The following is a 17,219-nucleotide window of genomic DNA, read 5'->3' as shown; positions in this document are numbered from 1 at the left end:
CCTTTACCTTTTTAATTGAGGAAGAATCGCAGAGACGAAGAAAGGCAGCAAGGATTCCGACTCACCCGGTGCTTTCAACTCTTTATTGGCATTTCAGCAATTCAAAATCTCAAGCTTTGAACAATGGTTTAGAGGCAGTTCTTGGTTCAACCCATTCGCCCTCTGCTTCGCTATAAAATGCAGATCAAGCTCAACAGGTAGAAACCCCAAAGCCGGGTGGGTGAGAGAGAGAATCGCGCTATGTATAGCTTCATACCTTTGCAGAAAGATGGAAATTACAAACACTGTATTTTACGGATGCAAATGAAATCCACCTTCTCCAACAATAATGAATGAGGAGAGGAAGAAAGAGTAAAGAAACAGCCTTGCCATGTAAAACTCTAAACGAAGGAAGGATTCTGTTTTGCGGCACAGTCCTGAGGAGCGGGGCAAGGGGGAGCCTCCCACCGCAAGCCTCAAACACCCTGACAGCACCTCAGCAGATGGCGTAACGGACCAGGCGCGAGCCACGGATCTCTCGCAGTCTCTGGCAATGTCGCAAAATGGTCAGGATGCTGTGGAAACGCTTGTCTGCCTTGAGCTGTGTAAATTCTTCCACATCGGCCTCCACGATGAAGAAGTGGCCTGCAGAGACACAATTCGTGTTTCATCTTGGTACAGAGTACTTTACCTTTCGTTTAATTCCAGTCCCACTTTTCCTTGGATTGGTTTTACTTTTTTTATTTTTAAGTACGGTTGTCCCCACTCAGAGATGGAGGGCGAGTAAGAAATCTTTTAAATACGTACAGTCAAACAGCTTAGTTCCTGAACACTGCAAACCCAGAAGTCACTGTTCCGGTTTGCGAACTATTTTTGGAAGCTGAACATCCAATGGGGCTTCCGCAGCTTCCGATTGGCTGTAGGAGCTTCCTGCAGCCAATCAGAAGCTGCACTTTGGTTTTCGACCATTTTGGAAGTCGAACGGACTTCTGGAACAGATTCCGTCTGACTTCCAAGGCGCAACTGTATTTTATACCCCTTGCCAATCCAAATGAATCTCAGAGCAGTTTACAAAAATTAAAAACAAACATTCAATTTGGAAGGGGTGGGGAGGAACTACCAGTGATAGATATTTGGCCGCCAATATGCAGGATGGGCCCACCCAGCTGTCAATCATCTGACATTACACCAGTTTGACTGACAGGTGGCAGCGGGACTGAACGCTCCACTCACTAGTTGATGAGCGAAGGGTGCAATCCTGGCTTTGCTTCACCAGCAGTTATCACAGGCAACATGCTGGCAAAGCAGTAACTGGCAGGAATGAACCCCATTCCATTGCTGATGTCACCCATCATTTGATCAACAGGCAGGTGTGGTTTAGGGAAGAAATGGTCTTACAGGCCCCCAATGAGCCAAGATTGGCCTGTCAGCCCACCCCTACACTGACTGGCAGCTGCTCTTGAGGGTTTCAGGCAAGAGTCCTTTTCCCAGACATACCTGGAGGCCAGGGATTGAACCTATGATTCAAAGACAAACTCAGGAGTGAAAGCTACCTTTTGTATTCTTCGTTTCCTCTTCTTTGAATCTGAAGAAGAGGTTTCTCACAGCGCCAGACATTGTCTTAGGGGACTGGTGCATGATCTTGTACTTGCTAACCACGGCCTTGTTGATTTCCTGAAGGACTGCATTGACTTGGTTGTACGTCAGACGGCCTCGCATGTACCTGTGGGGAATGAAACAGGTTCCCTTTAACCGGCACGTCATGAAACATGCAGAATTATGCCCAAACTTGCAGAGCCTCCACCTTTCTCAGGGCAAATTCGTAACGGGAGATCACACGTTCGCGTACGAAACCCGTGTTATCAAAAATGCAAGCACGCACACCTGCAGCAATGGTCAGGTGTGAAGCCGCAAGGCTGCTTCACCTGGATCAGTGGCAAAGGGAAGGTTGCACCTCTGCCTGAAGCAGCATTTAGTAATATTTTAGCATGCTGAAGGGGGGGGGAAACCCATTGCTTAAAACTCATGGTCATTGTTAGACCCCTCTAAGACCCGCCAAAAGATACAGAGCACGCAGCTCTGTATTAGCAGACCGCACACCTGCAGTAGAAAAGCTTTCACCCAAGAAGTATGCATAAGCTTAGATCTGCCCCACACCTGGGTACTTTCCCCCTCTTCTTCCAGGTACACCCCTCCCCAAGGCAGATGATCCTACAAGCGTTCCCAAGGTTAAGTCTCTGTGTGTGATTCAGTTTCAGGAATGCTGGAAGCTGCCCAGGTGAGACAAATGGGTCCACCTAGCCTAGTTCTGTCTACACTGATTGACAGCAGCTCTCCAGGGTTTTGGGGAGGGGTCTCTCCCAGAGCTACCTGGAGATCCTGGAAGCTGAGTTCTCAGCACATTTTTAAAAATACAGTCCCCAGGATTCTTTGAGGGAAGCCAATAGTGTTAGAAGGGACGCGGGTGGCGCTGTGGGTTAAACCACAGAGCCTAGGACTTGCCGATCAGAAGGTTGGTGGTTCGAATCCCCGCGACGGGTTGAGCTCCCGTTGCTCAGTCCCTGCTCCTGCCAAAGTAGCAGTTCGAAAGCACATCAAAATGCAAGTAGATAAATAGGTGCTGCTCTGGCGGGAAGGTAAACGGCGTTTCCATGCCCTGCTCTGGTTTGCCAGAAGCGGCTTAGTCATGCTGGCCACTTGACCCGGAAGCTGCACACCGGCTCCCTTGGCCAATAAAGCGAGATGAGCGCCGCAACCCCAGAGTCGGTCACGATTGGACCTAATGGTCAGGGGACCCTTTACCCTTTTAATAGTGTTTGAAGTGGTATGACACTGCTTCTAAAGGGATAGTGCAGACGGGGCCTTGATCTCTTGACTGGTCACCGGTCTAAGTGTGACTTGCCCCATGCTCAAGACCCCCAAAACAGGTGTCCAAGTGCATACACAGGTGCGCGTGCATCCATCTATAGGCAAAGGCACAGTAACACAGAAAGCAGCTTGCCCTAGGAACCAGAAAGTCCATCCCTGTGTCCCATAGAATCAAGTCATGTGCAAAGTACATTAAACCAGATCTCCGTATTATTTTGCTCTCCCTTCCCCATCTTCTCCTTTCCCAGCTCTGGCATTTAATCAAAAGGAGATTGGCCGGCAGCTGCCTGGAGAAAACTCAAGACGGGAGAACCTCACATTTCAAGCATTGCTAAAGTAGAAGGACAGCAAGCTAATAGATGAGAAAAGCTCCACCCACCCACGCAGAGAGGGGAGAAAGGGCAAAAACTTGTGAGTTGATATATGAGAATGCGAGAGACCAAGACATGCCCAAGGCAAGGAAGGGAAAGCACACATGTACTCAGGCTAAAAGAAGTGGGAGAAGATGGAAAATAGAGATTATTGAAAAAGCAGGTGCTAAAAACTTTAAGAGGGAGTTGATATATTCTGTGCAGTTTAGCAGGGTATATGCAGCTCTTGATTCTGGCTGGAAACATGGAGGTCTAACACATAATAAGGACAGTAAAAATGGATGTGTGTTAAATAGCTAATAAGGTCCAAGTTTTAACAGAGCCCTGTAAACACAATATTGCTCTCCAGGGAATTGTACACAGGACAGGAGAGCGAGATTTGCCTCATCATACCTGCTCGAAAGAGAAAGTCATACAACTAAAGAACAAACGCAGATTCTCTCTCTTGGAAGCACATTAGAAATATGAAGAGGGTGGGAAAATTTTGGGCGGCAGAAAGGGGATTCTTCCCAATTTAGGCCTTTGGGTAGGGAAAACAAATTGTTCTTCAAGACTAATCTTCCCCATCCCTCGCCTCAAAGAAACATACACAAATAGGACACCTTGGCTCAGTTTTTCACTTCTCCTCAAAACAGTGAATTGTCACTGAGGCTTCCGTGCACCCCTGGGCTTAGAAGGCAGTCTGAACACGGCTAACTTCAAGAAGGGCCATTGAAATGTTACTCCATAGGGGTAAGCCAAGGTTAGATTACTGCAACACATTATACATGGGCTGCCTCTGAAGACGGTTTGGAAACTTCAGCTGGTGCAGAATTCAGCAGCCAGGTTGCTTACGGAGGCAAGATGGTTTGAGCATAAAACGCCAATCCTGGCCCAATTGCACTGGCTCCCAATTAGTTTCCGGGCCCAGTTCAAAGTGCTGGTTTTGACCTATGAAGCCTTAAGCGGCTCAGGACTGCAATACCTCAAGGACCGCCTCTCCCCATATAAACTGAGCTGGACCCTACTAGCACCAACCAATGCCCTTCTTTGTGTGCCTTCTCCACGTGAGATCTGGGAGGTGGTGACATGGGAACGGGCCTTTTCTGCATTGCCTCCTTGCTTGTGAAATGCTCTCCCTAGGGAGGCTTGCCTGGCGCCTTCGTTACATATCTTTAGCCAAAAACATTCCTATTCTCCCAGGCCTTTGGCTAATTAAACATCTATGGCCTTTTAAATAGGAGGGGTGGGTTTATTGTTTTCATTTGTTACTATGTGTGCATTCTTTTGCTTTTTATACACCGCCCTATGATCCTTGAATAAAGGGCTATATAGAAATTTAAATAAATAGGTAGATAAAAATAACTTTTAAAAAATCATCCAATGGAGGGGCTGTGTTACTCTTACGCTTTTACCCAGGCCATGCATCTACAGCAGTGAACAGAGGAAGAATGACTGCTGGTAAGAGCACAGAAAGAAGAAACACCATGCGCACCTTCAGCAGCAAAACTGGACGCCTTCATCTGCCCCAGCTGCAACAAAACATGTCTCTCCTATATTGGTCTCTACAGCCACAGCAGGCGCTGTAACTCTCCAACAGTCTGACTTCACCCCCAAAGCCACACTCTTCCATTGTCTCCCGAGACAGCCAGATGACAACAACATACCATCAATAAGGACAATATAGATACACACATGCACACGAACCCTCCCTACTTTTTCAGATTGTAATTGTATTTAAATGGTTTTAATACTGTCTTTTTTATATTGTTGTAAGCTGCCCTGGGAGCACATGGTAAAGCATGGGTTAGGAATCCAATAATACATAAGTCTGCAGATCCACTTCTCACACTCATAAATAGTATGGGGCATGTCAACAGTGGTGGGCTCAAGCGGCCTTTCAACCCCCGTTCATGTGTTCTTTGAATGTGCAGTGATGGGGGGCTACCTGAACCTCCCCCCCCAAAGACAGACAGAAATGGAGGGAAAGGAATGCCAGGGAGCCTGGAATGGCCAAGTCAAATTGCAACGGCAATCATGGGAGACATGAAGGCATCTAACGCTCCACTGTCCTTGACCTGGCTGCACCAGAAGAAATGGGGATGATTCCTGCTAAATGAAAAGAGAAGAGGGCAGTGGGGTTGGGGGGGAGGCAGAAGGAGCAGCACTTTCTGAAACGGGAGCCGTGATTAATTCTGTCTCATTAATTGCCTCGTCCTGATGAGTCAGACGCCGCCGTGCAATTTGTTCATTACACAGAGGACCCCGGAGCTCGACTGCATTAACTTTTCATTCAGCCCGGTATTACGCCAAAGAAGATGCGGAATAAATTAGGGCCGCTTTTGTGAGAAGCATCTGCTCAGGTTGCAAAAACCAAGAGCCACCAGACAGAAAGCCAAACACAAAAAGGAGCTCAGCTGCCGATTATGTTGCATATAGTCATAAAATTGTAGAGTTGGAATGGGGACCCAGTCCAAACCCCCTGCAAAGCAGGAATATGCAGCTGTGCCATACAGGGATCAAACCTGTGACACTGGTGATATCAGCACCATACATATATGTAACGAATTTGTGATTTTCCAATTTTTATTTTTATTTTTACACACACTTGTAATCCACTTATGGATCACTGCTCCCTTTGTCCTGAGGAGGCAAGGGTGGTTAAGATTTTCTCCCCTGTATGCTGAAGGAGGACATTGGAAGAGTGACGCTGAGTGCTTTACCCAGATCCCATGGGAAAAGCAACATCTGCGGGCACAGACTTTCTGTCTCTTGGGAGATGGGCAGATCCAAGGGAGGGGGGGCGACCAGCGGATGGGGTGCTCCTTCAGAAACCCAAATGTGCCCACAGGCCTGAAGAGGCTGGCAACCGCTACTCTCTGGCAGGTAAAAAAGGTAAAGGGACCCCTGGCCATTAGGTCCAGTCATGACCAACTCTGGGATTACGGTGCTCATCTCGCTTTATTGGCTGAGGGAGCCAGCGTACAGCTTCCGGTTCATGTGGCCAGCATGACTAAGCCGCTTCTGGCGAACCAGAGCAGGGCACGGAAACGCCGTTTACCTTCCTGCCGGAGCGGTACCTATTTATCTACTTGCACTTTGACGTGCTTTCGAACTGCTAGGTTGGCAGGAGCAGGGACTGAGCAACGGAGCTCACCCCATCGCGGGGATTCAAACCACCGACCTTCTGATCAATAAGTCCTAGGCTCTGTGGTTTAACCCACAGCGCCACCCGCGTCCCTTTTTCTCTGGCAGGTTAAACTTGGCTACTCTTTTCTCCGGTTAAGGGTGGGGACTGCTTACTTACGCAGGAATGCTTTCAAACTCCTCTTCCGTTAACAAGGCTGCTTGTTTGATGCATCTGGGCTCTTTCGCTGGCTTCTTCCCACCGGCAACCTCAGCATCTTTGCACTGTGCTTCATCCTTCACCGTGATGCCCTGGGTGCTACAGAGGAAGTGGGAGGCAGAGCCGACAACGGAAAGCTTATCACGCAGGAAGCTACAAGCACCCTTGACAAGTTCCCTCTCTTTGCCACTTCAGATAAGTTATAGCTCATCTACCCTGACGGAGGCGGCAGATACAACAAAATGCACTGCTTCCTTTCCTCCTGCCAATTTTTCATGGCAGAGCTGTTCAAGACGTGGTTTTTTTGAGAGAGAGATGGGGAGGGGGAAATACAGAATACAGTGCCAGTGACCTAAGAAAACATTAAAATGAACAACAGAAAGCTGAACCAGGGATAGCACCCATCTGATTCTGATGCCACAACAAAATAATGGTTTTTGGCTGCCAAACCGAGTCCAAAGGGCACGTAGTGGCACTTGGCAGAGTGCTGGGAAAACTCCCTTAACCATGGTTAGCTCAGCAAGATTTGATGCTTAACCGTGGTTTAGATCAGGGTGCCTTGCAGATGTGGCCAGACTGCAAGTCCCCAGCCAGCAAGCTGGGTGGCATCCATCTGTCTCAAAAGACAATGGCATGCGCCTCCGTGGGTGAAGTCAAACCCACAGAATCGCAGCGTCTGCTGTGGCTGCAGACACCGGTAACTTATAACTGCTGCCTCCTGCATTGTTTTTGCTGCATTAGCAGCACCAAAGTGACCTCCCCGGGGAGCAAGCCTGGGCAGTGCGTAGGGAGGTCCTGGGCTGCCCAGATGGCAAGACCGGCCTCCCTGGTGTGGTCCAAAGGAAAGCAGAGCGATGTGTTTGGCACCAGCTTGGCTGCAGATCTTTGAGTCCATGCCCTAACATAATAAACCCTACCCTCAGGTGTTCATCTCAAGAATTTCTCTTTTGAAGTCAATGAACTGCACAAATTGTATGAATGAAGAAAAGTCATGTTCTCATGCCTAGGTCTAAGATATACTCTGGGATGGTTTGGGTATATTAAAATTTGCAAAAGTGAGAGGCAATTCATCTAGGAATCCTTTTTACTACTAATACATTAGGTCACACAACCAGTTCAACCAATAGGAACATCATTTTGATATCATACTTTATTTCTGAACACATCAATAGCTTTTCAGATGGGTTGTAATCTCTTCGGTTTCACAAAATCTCCAATAAACTGTATTTTACCCCAGACCTTATTCGGTAGGTAACAAAAGCAGAGAGGCTGCTTTTCAACAAAGCTGTTCTGCCCTCATCTACCTTTGTGATTTTAATCATATATGTATGTCACATCCTAAATCCTTAACTAGTCTCTGAATGATGGAGGATTTTTCCTTTCCTGTTTCTAACTGCTTTGGGGGCTGCTGTCAAGTGTATCTCATAAAATGTCTGCTTCAACCATTAATACTGAACATCGCTGGAAGAGCACATGGCTGAATCCCAAAGTATTGATGGCCTCTGCTTAAAGAACTGCAAAACCTGCCTTGGTGGCAGGAAACCTACCTGCTTGGGATTCCTCTGGGCAGGTGAATAGGCATGTTTTCCTCAAGATGCTGAGCTTCATTGTAGTACCTCTCAATCGTTTCCTGGAGCTCCTGGAGTTTGATGGATGTCAAGAGGAAAAGGTTTGGGTTTTTTTGCTTTTATGAAAAGGGAACCCTGACCCCTCATGAGCCTCAATTACAGTCATACCTCGGGTTACAAACGCTTCAGGTTGCGTTTTTTTTGGGTTGCAGACCGCCAAAACCCGGAAGTACCGGAACGGGTTACTTCCGGGTTTCGGCAGTCGCACATGCACAGAAGCGCTAAATCGCGCTTTGCGCATAAGCGCCGAATCACAACCCGTGCGTGCACAGACGCAGGTTGCGAACGTGCATCCTGCATGGATCACGTTCGCAACCCAAGCATCCACTGTACTAGGGTTCTCATTATTTTTAATGATTTAAATATTTTTGCATGTTATTAAAACTTGTTTGTAAAATATCAGGCTGGTCATGCAGCTTTAATGAATATGGTAATACAGGTCATTAAACAAAGAGGGGGAATGTAATCCCTGTGAGGTTGGGCTCAACCAACACACAATGTGTAACACGAGCTGGACCACCAACCGAAAAACTTTGCATCTTTCAAGCAACCCCCCCTCCAAGGGAACACCTCAATGTGGCAACAGATTTCGCAAATATCTATCTTTTCGGTTACCACTGCATCAACACTGAGCAGCAAATATTCCTGTCAGGATCTGTCATCCTGGAAAAATGTCTAAACACGGCCTCATGAGAAATCCCCTTTCTCGGATCCTTATACAGCAGGCGATACAAAATCTAGGGTTCGCTGTCCCCTGAGGTATTCTGCTTTCATATGCACCGCCTCAGATTTGAGAGAACACCAAGAATCTTCCACGGTTATCAGTATTCCAACGGCACAGTTCGGAAACGTGATCTTGTGGAGGGCTAAGGCCACGTTTAGTGAAATATCCCTGCAACTCGTGCTTTAAATTAATTTAACCATGCCGTAAGTGAAAGACTCGGAATGATTCCCATATGCCTTCTGAGTGGCTCTGGAGTGGATTCTCTCTCTGATTAGCTCTTTTTGCAGCCTCAAATTCAAAAGCAAGCTTTCTAAAGAAAGCTCGTACAAGGGAAGATAAATCCTCATATCATTTCAGCCTGCTGTGCTTGCATGTATCAACCCACGCATAGGGTTGATGTACCCAGCGCTAAGAGGAAAGCTTCACCTGGAGGTGGGAAACTATTTTCCGCCTGGGGGGCCATATTCCTATTAGGGCTATGTGCCAGGAGTGGGCGAGGCCAGAGGAAAATGCGGGCAGAGCCACACATGCAAATTTTACCTTTTAAGCCTAGTTTCTACGTGCTCCTCTATCCACCACCCAGGCAAGCCAGAATTCCAGCCAAGGAAAAGGACCTGGGGTGCAAATCAGAGCCTGTGAGGGGGAGTTTCAAGGGATGTGGAGGGCCATATCTGGCCCTCACATCACGGTGTTCAGTGCACCACTAGGTAGGCCTAATTTGAGAAAAAGATCCTGAATTACCTCAATAATATTTAATGTTCAAAGCACCACGCTTCAGTCATAAAGCTTTCTGGGCACATCCTTTGGCACAGGAACGTTTTAAAGACTACAGATGCAGACCTAGAAACGGCTTTGTTGCCTGCGTGCATTTTTAACACAGAATACTATCCGCTTTTAAAAATAAATAAAATTGGAAAGCCATCCATGGGCCACTTGGTTGTTTAGATCTCCTGTGAACCACAGCCCGTTTTTCCAGTGCCTGTTTCCAGTTAGCTGGGGCAGCGCCCCCCCCCCCCCAGTTTTATTTTTAAACAAATGTGAAGAAAGCATGTTTATCTTAGACAAAGAGAGAAAACACAACTGACAGCACACAACAGCATCTCTTTGCAGGGCAAGTGCCTATCAGATCGTTCAAGTTGATCGTATCTGATGGGCTATGAAGGAAATGAAAAATGGATGCTCACACTTACCATCAAACACTCTGTGAGGTGAGTGGGGCTGAGATACTTCAGAGAAGTGTGACTAGCCCAAGGTCACCCAGCAGCTGCATGTGGAGGAGCGGGGAAGCGAACCGGGTTCACCAGATTACGAGACTACTGCTCTTAACCACACCACACTGGCTCTGCTTGGGAAGCTTTGTGCAACAGACTTTGACAGGTGGGTTGGCCCAGCCACCTGCCAAGGTTTGCCCGTAGTGGTGAGGCCAGAAAAAGATATGGGCCCCTGGGCCAAAATGGTTACCCCACCCCTGGTCTGCAATGACTGACAGCGACTCTCCAAGATTACAGGCAGGGAACATATCCTAGGCCCACCTAGAGACACCAGGATTTGAACCTGGGACAGATGCTCTGCCATAAGCCATGACCCTGAGGCTACTGTGTTTCAGGAAGGGGACTTTTTGCTCTCCACAGGTACCCATGGCCTTCAAAGATCCAGCTCCTCAGCCCTGTTCACAGAGTCCTTGTATGCTCTTCCTCACACATCACCTTACGTACTCCTCTCCCAAAGCTCAACAGGTTTCCCCACCTTGTTGGGGATAATTCAGACCGAAACTCCCAGGTGTGAAAAACGGTTATTTATGTATGCCACTACAGCGGCCCGTGTTTTGTTAGCCCAAAAATGGAAAATGAGTGAGGTTCCCATCTAAAAAAGAATGGCAACTTAAGCTGACGGAATACGTGCAGCTTGCAGACCTAACATACAGAATAAGAGAACAAGAAGAACATACGTTTAGAGAAGATTGAAAAATGTTTATTGAATATATGGGGGGGGTTGTGTACACTTGAAAACGTTGGCAGCGTTAAGATAAATTCAACAGTGATGGATGTAATAATGAAAAACTGAATGGTTTAGTTTATGTAAAGTATGCAGGGATTTAAGATATGCAAAATGAACCATTGAAAAAGAAGAAGGGAAGTCTTTGGTATATTATGGATGTTTAAATGAGTATTTAAAATTGTATTTTAAATTGTAAAACAGAAATATTATGTGTGTGTGTGCGTGTATAGATAGATGATAGATAGATAGATATAGATATGTATGTATATGTATACGTACATATATATATATATATATATATATATATATATATATATATATATGACAAGTTTTCCCACCTTGTTTATGCAAACTAATTTACACAAGCATGGAAACATCTCAAATAAGCACCAGTGGATCCTCATTTACAATGCTGGAGAGATGCCCCCATTTAAACAAAAGTCCCCTTCGAGCATTGATTACCTTGAGTTGACTCTGCTGGCTCTCCTGATGGTTGACTTCTGTCTCCAGTTTATTGAGGATGTTGTTTAAAAGAGATACCTCATGAATTATCTTGCTAAGCACCGTCTTCAAAGATGGTTCCTGGTCTGACAAATAAGGAAGGCAAGTCATTGACATGGAAAGAGAGGAAGTTCCCACAGGAAAATTCATTGTAGGTTAAATACATACTTCTCTTTCCACTTGTCATCACCAGAAATTCCCTTCATTCCTGCTCTGTCATCTCCTAAAATTCCACACCATGACAACTACCCTTCTCTCAGGAGGTTGTGGACTCTCCTTCCTTGGAGGTTTTTAAGCAGAGGTTGGATGGTCATCTGTCATGGATGCTTTAGCTGAGATTCCTGCCTTGCAGGGGGGTTAGACCGGATGACCCCTGGGGTCCCTTCCAACTCTACAATACTATGATTCCCAAGAGTACCCCAACCTCGCTTCAGCCTCTGGCAAATACATCCACAAGTCACTTCTTATTGCCAGTTTAATCCGTTTACATACAGCATTTTCCTTAAAAACATTGTGCTCAAAGTGGTTCGCAAAAAAGAAATAGCATAAACACAACACCGGTAAAGCAACCACAATAAAATCAAAAAATCCCTACAGCATAAAGCTAACAATTAAATAATTAACAACTTATTTAAAGTTTAGCAAATAATTAAGCGGGCATAAGGCCTACCAATAGGAGGTCAGTTCAGAATAGCCATAAAAACCTAAGAAGAGCCCTTCTGAATCAGGTCAGAGGCCTCATCTGTTCCAGTGGCCAGCCAGATGTCTTGCGGGTGACTGCACAGGGCCTTCAAATTCCAAAGCTGCACCAAAGCACTAGTGCCTAGTAGAAACCCTGTTTATATACTGTATTTTTTGCTCTATAAGACTCACTTTTTCCTCCTAAAAAGTAAGGGGAAATGTGTGTGCGTCTTATGGGGTGAATGCAGGCTGCGCAGCTATCCCAGAAGCCAGAACAGCAAGAGGGATTGCTGCTTTCACTGCGCAGCGATCCCTCTTGCTGTTCTGGCTTCTGAGATTCAGAATATTTTTTTCTTGTTTTCCTCCTCCAAAAACTAGGTGCGTCTTGTGGTCTGGTGCGTCTTGTAGAGCGAAAAATGCGGTATATCCTTTCTGCTGAAAGCATCAAACTGGTATGCAACCTTATGGCTACAACAGGCATCCTACAAAATGAAGTGGAGGAGTTTTTTGCTGTGGAGGAGAATGGCACCCAGCAACACAGTTCTTTTTTCCTCCTTAAAAAAAAGATGACGACGACGACCCAAAAAAGCCACAAATTGCCTGGCTAAACATGCACTCCAGCAGCACAGGAGAGGGGCAGGCACAGCAGCGATCAAGGGCACAACCTCTAGTGTTAAAGGCTTTGAGACACAGCTGTATGTTTTTGTTCCTTTTCTATCTTGCTAAGAAAGAGCCTAGGACACAGAAGACATGCTTGTAAAACCGAACATCTGGATTGGTGAGAACTCCTGCACAGCGTAAGAGGAAACAGCCACAGATGAAAATCTGACTTTGGAAAATGTTCTCGAAATTATGCAGGCATGTAATTGGAAAACCACATTCCATGTGTTTATTTAAAAAAAACAAAAAACTGTTCCAACCTAGAGGATGCCAGCTTTGAAAGACACTTAGTCCAGCTCAATAGGGTTATTATGTCTCTTACGTGCATCTCAAACTTTCATACATCTTTTGCTGAATCCATCTCACAAACTCAGCCCGTCAACACATATGCCCAGGAAACATTAAACCACCTTACCTATTTTTCTCAGCTGAAGTGACTTTTTGATATTTGAAATCTTTGTGTTCATGTGAGAACACAAGTCGTTAAAATCTGAAGTCAAATTATATTTTTCTGAAACAAACAAAAAAAGAGAGTAAATAGTTAATTCTAAAGGCCACCACAGCTAGAAGTTTTTATTCGGGGGGGGGGGGACAGGACAATTATCCCCCTCCCTTTCTTGTAAGGTACACAACATTAAAGCAAATCAGCATGTATGAGAAACAACTTGACTGCATTCCCTAAATTAAAGCATTATAATACAGTGGTACCTTGGATTACAGACGCTTCAGGTTACAGACTCCGCTAACCCAGAAATAGTACCTTGGGTTAAGAACTTTACTTCAAGATGAGAACAGAAATCGCACAGCAGTGGCAGTGGGAGGCCCCATTAGCTAAAGTGGTACCTCATTTCAGGTTAAGAATGGACCTCCAGAACGAATTAAATTCTTAACCCGAAGTAACACTGTACCATTATTTGGGCTCAGTGGTTAGGGCACTATGCCTTGCATGCAAAAGGTTGCCAAAATGAACCTCTGGCATCCCTTAGCAAGAACTGGGAAAGGCTCCCTGACTGAAAACCCAAAGGGCGGCTGCCAACCAGTGTGGGCTATATGAGCTAGGTGGGCTGACTTGGCATAAGGCAACTTATTCTGTTCACATTCTTGGTGAAGTTATTCAATCTTCCCAGGTCTTCTTGGCTAGCAGGGGTGGCGGTAGACACCTGCTGCTCTCCTCCTTTTTAATATTGTTACTAGTACTGTCTACAGGAACAAGCAGATGATGATCCTTTGTCGTACCCTTTTCAGCGCCTGCAAAGAACATTCCTGTTCAGACAAGCCTAACTCAGGTGCTTAGAAAAGTTGAGCGATTTAGCTCCTGCATGCTGTGAATTAGTCCTGATTTTGTTTTTTGCAATCGATTTTGAGGGGTGGGTTATTGTTGTTGTTTCCAAACAAGCACTGGATAATTTTTTATCCCACCTTGGATCAAGTCTATGCTTCCAGGTGCCATAAGAAAGCTGCAGAGATAGTGCAGGATAGTGCACACCCCGGAAATGATCTCTTTCAGCTTCTGCCTTCTGGAAGAAGGTACAGGGTTATAAAGACGTGGACTAGCCGCCTGAGAAACAGTTTCTATCCAAATGCAATTTTGGTTTTAAACACAGTGTAAGGTAGTCTTTATGTGAGTATATTGTATTCAATTATGGGGTATCAGAGTTTTTAGGAGCTAACTGGCTGGGATAGCTAGCTTGTTGGTTTTTGAATGTCTGGTGTAGATTTTTTCAATTTCGTTGTTCTGTATGGGACAATGACAATAAAGATTATCATGTTGTTGTTGTTTAGTCGTTTAGTCGTGTCCGACTCTTCGTGACCCCATGGACCAGAGCATGTCAGGCACTCCTGTCTTCCACTGCCTCCCGCAGTTTGGTCAAACTCATGCTGGTAGCTTCGAGAACACTATCCAACCATCTCGTCCTCTGCCGTCCCCTTCTCCTTGTGCCCTCCATCTTTCCCAACATCAGGGTCTTTTCCAGGGAGTCTTCTCTTCTCATGAGGTGGCCAAAGTATTGGAGCCTCAGCTTCAGGATCTGTCCTCCCAGTGAGCACTCAGGGCTGATTTCCTTCAGAATGGAGAGGTTTGATCTTCTTGCAGTCCATGGGACTCTCAAGAGTCTCCTCCAGCACCATAATTCAAAAGCATCAATTTTTCGGCGATCAGCCTTCTTTATGGTCCAGCTCTCACTTCCATACATCACTAAAAGATTATCGTATCGTATCCAAAATAAAGTAAAGCATGTGTTCTTTTGCAACAGGCCTCCAGCAAGGACCCATGTATTCTCCCCGCCCTACCTGAAGCTCCGGCCCCTTTGCCCTCATTAAGCCGCTGCCTCACCGTCACTGAGCTCCAGAGGTGCCCCCTCCTTGCCCTCCATATCCAGGCCCGCAGCAGAGGCGAAGACCCTCCTTCCCGCAGCGCCGCTAGAGACTCTCTGGATTCAAACCGTCCGCGCAATCAGCTGGACGCGCCACGCCTCTCGCGAGAACAAGTAAAGTCTCGCGGGCAGGTGGCGCTGGCGAATCAGGGAGGACACACCCTTTTTTTCCGCCATAGAGCTTAAGGAAACAAGTAAGGCTAGAGCGACACATTAAGGAAGCTTACGGTGGACCGACGCATTGTATAGAGATAAGAAAGGGTAGAGTCACACACGGTTCTGGTTGCCATGGGTATTTTTTTCTTTTTTAATTTAAACAACAATCCAGCTTCACAGGTGCTCTGCCACATAAAGCCACATAACAGGAAAACGGTTATTATTTAAATCGGCTTCAACCAGGGCGTTTTATGCCCGCCTTTAGTCATTTGCATGCTTTGTTGGAGAACTCGGCCGTTCAGTGGAATTCCCTTGCCTCTTGCGACCCAGCGGCGTCTGCTAAAAGCAAGCCTTAGAAAGTCGAGGCGATTTTAATCCATTTTAGTATTTTAATTTTTTAAAGTAGGAATACTTGGCTGCGCAACGTTGCTTTTCTATTAGTTTTGCTTTTCATTTGCATTGGAATTATCTTATAAATAGGAGCCCGTTGCAGAGCCTCAGGAAATAAGGTTCAATGAACTGCAGCTCGGAAAATAAGGGATATCCGTGTGAATGGCGTTCTCATTTGTATAGGCTTGCTATTATTTCAATCGCATCAAGAATCTGGAACGTGTCAGTGACGTCTCCAGCCCGGTTTCTGCCCCTGCTTCGACCTTTCATGCCTCTGCGCCTATTTATTTGTTCTTAGGGCTGAGTTTTGGAGGTGCGGAAGAGGGTTGCACATTGCGACTGTTGAAAAGACCTGAATTAATTCCCTATTATTATAGCAGCAATAGAGACTATATACATAATGAGTCAAAAGCGATCAGGAAGTCCCATCACGAATAACATTTGCTGTTCATCTACATGGTAAATCTATGGGTTTCAGAGTGACGTCCCTCTTTCCATTGGCGACTCTAAACTTAAAATCCTAGCAACCATAGATTTAATGACTTAATACAATAGAGATACATATATAGAGATACGGCCCATGTGGCATCTTTTTCTGCTATAAGGATCACACGACAGTACTTGTTGACACTTCCAGGTATATTGACATTCCAGGGATGTCAAGTGCTGACACCGGTCCTGAAAGATCTTCAATGGCTCCCAGTACATTTCTGAGCACAATTCAATGTGTTGGTGCTGACCTTGAAAGCCCTAAACAGCCTCGGTCCAGTATATCTGAAGAAGCGTCTCCACCCCCATCGTTCTGCCAGGACACTGAGATCCACCTCCGAGGGCCTTCTGGGGGTTCCCTCCCTGCAAGAAGTGAGGTTACAGGGAACCAGGCAGAGGGCCTTCTCAGTAGTGGCACCTGCCCTGTGGAACGCCCTCCCAGCAGATGTCAAGGCAATAAACAACTACAGTGGTACCTCAGGTTAAGAACTTAATTCATTCTGGAGGTCCATTCTTAACCTGAAACTGTTCTTAACCTGAGGTACGACTTCAGCTAATGGGGCTTCCTGCTGCCGCCACCACGCAGTTTCTGTTCTCATCCTGAAGCAAAGTTCTTAACCCAAGGTAATATTTCTGGGTTAGTGGAGTCTGTAACCTGACACTGTAGCACCCTGCTTGTGGTTAACGCTTAGCTGGAATGAAATATTCAACGCAGCAATAGAGAAATTAAAATAATAATTTATTTGTCAGACAAATAAATAAGAGGCACAGTGGTATATGGTTACCAAGCTCTGGCCTGCCTTCCTGCCATTATGGCCAGCACTTATATTCCCTCAGCTCAGCCCCCTTGCTCCTCCTTTGGCTGCCTCTGTCCAATCAGCCTGGTTAAAATTCCTATTGGCTGTTTGCTAGAACCAATCATAAAAGATACACCCATTTCCTATTACCTTTTATGGGAGACAAAGAGCTATATTTCCTTCTATTTATAATTGGCAAATAAGTAGTCATATATCTTACATTTACCTCGACCAGGCACCTTAATTACCAAATAACCTTTTGCCCTAGACTAGGCGCCTT

At 45.9% G+C, this 17,219-nt stretch overlaps 1 protein-coding gene across 2 annotated transcripts; it reads right to left on the bottom strand.

Annotated features, from left to right (window-relative positions):
- Positions 1–239: 239 nt before the first annotated feature.
- Positions 240–15,190, bottom strand: SKA1 (spindle and kinetochore associated complex subunit 1). Of its 2 annotated transcripts, XM_053408486.1 has the most exons (7): positions 15,068–15,184; positions 13,151–13,246; positions 11,356–11,480; positions 8,091–8,182; positions 6,505–6,642; positions 1,533–1,702; positions 240–624 (listed from the first exon to the last, which is right to left on the bottom strand). In XM_053408486.1, exons 1-7 carry the CDS (start codon positions 15,105–15,107, stop codon positions 476–478), a joined length of 810 nt encoding a protein of 269 aa, XP_053264461.1. In that variant the 5' UTR covers positions 15,108–15,184; the 3' UTR covers positions 240–475. The 2 variants fall into 2 exon arrangements, with proteins under 2 accessions (XP_053264461.1, XP_053264462.1); XM_053408487.1 differs by lacking the exon at positions 13,151–13,246 and having other exon boundaries at positions 15,068–15,190.
- Positions 15,191–17,219: the final 2,029 nt, after the last annotated feature.

The sequence above is a fragment of the Podarcis raffonei genome, chromosome 11 (genome assembly GCF_027172205.1).
Source record: "Podarcis raffonei isolate rPodRaf1 chromosome 11, rPodRaf1.pri, whole genome shotgun sequence".
Lineage (NCBI taxonomy): Eukaryota > Metazoa > Chordata > Lepidosauria > Squamata > Lacertidae > Podarcis > Podarcis raffonei.
Note: the sequence above shows the minus strand (reverse complement) of the source record. Positions and strands in the feature narration are given on the sequence as shown.

Excerpts from the sequence above, each read along its gene's own strand:
- SKA1 (XM_053408486.1), bottom strand. The coding sequence starts at position 15,107 with ATGGAGGGCAAGGAGGGGGCACCTCTGGAGCTCAGTGACG. Across the intron at positions 1,703-6,504 it reads GAGTTTGAAAGCATTCCTGC|GTACATGCGAGGCCGTCTGA; the intron begins GTAAGTAAGCAG and ends CATTCCCCACAG. Across the intron at positions 625-1,532 it reads GGAAACGAAGAATACAAAAG|GCCACTTCTTCATCGTGGAG; the intron begins GTAGCTTTCACT and ends GTGTCTCTGCAG.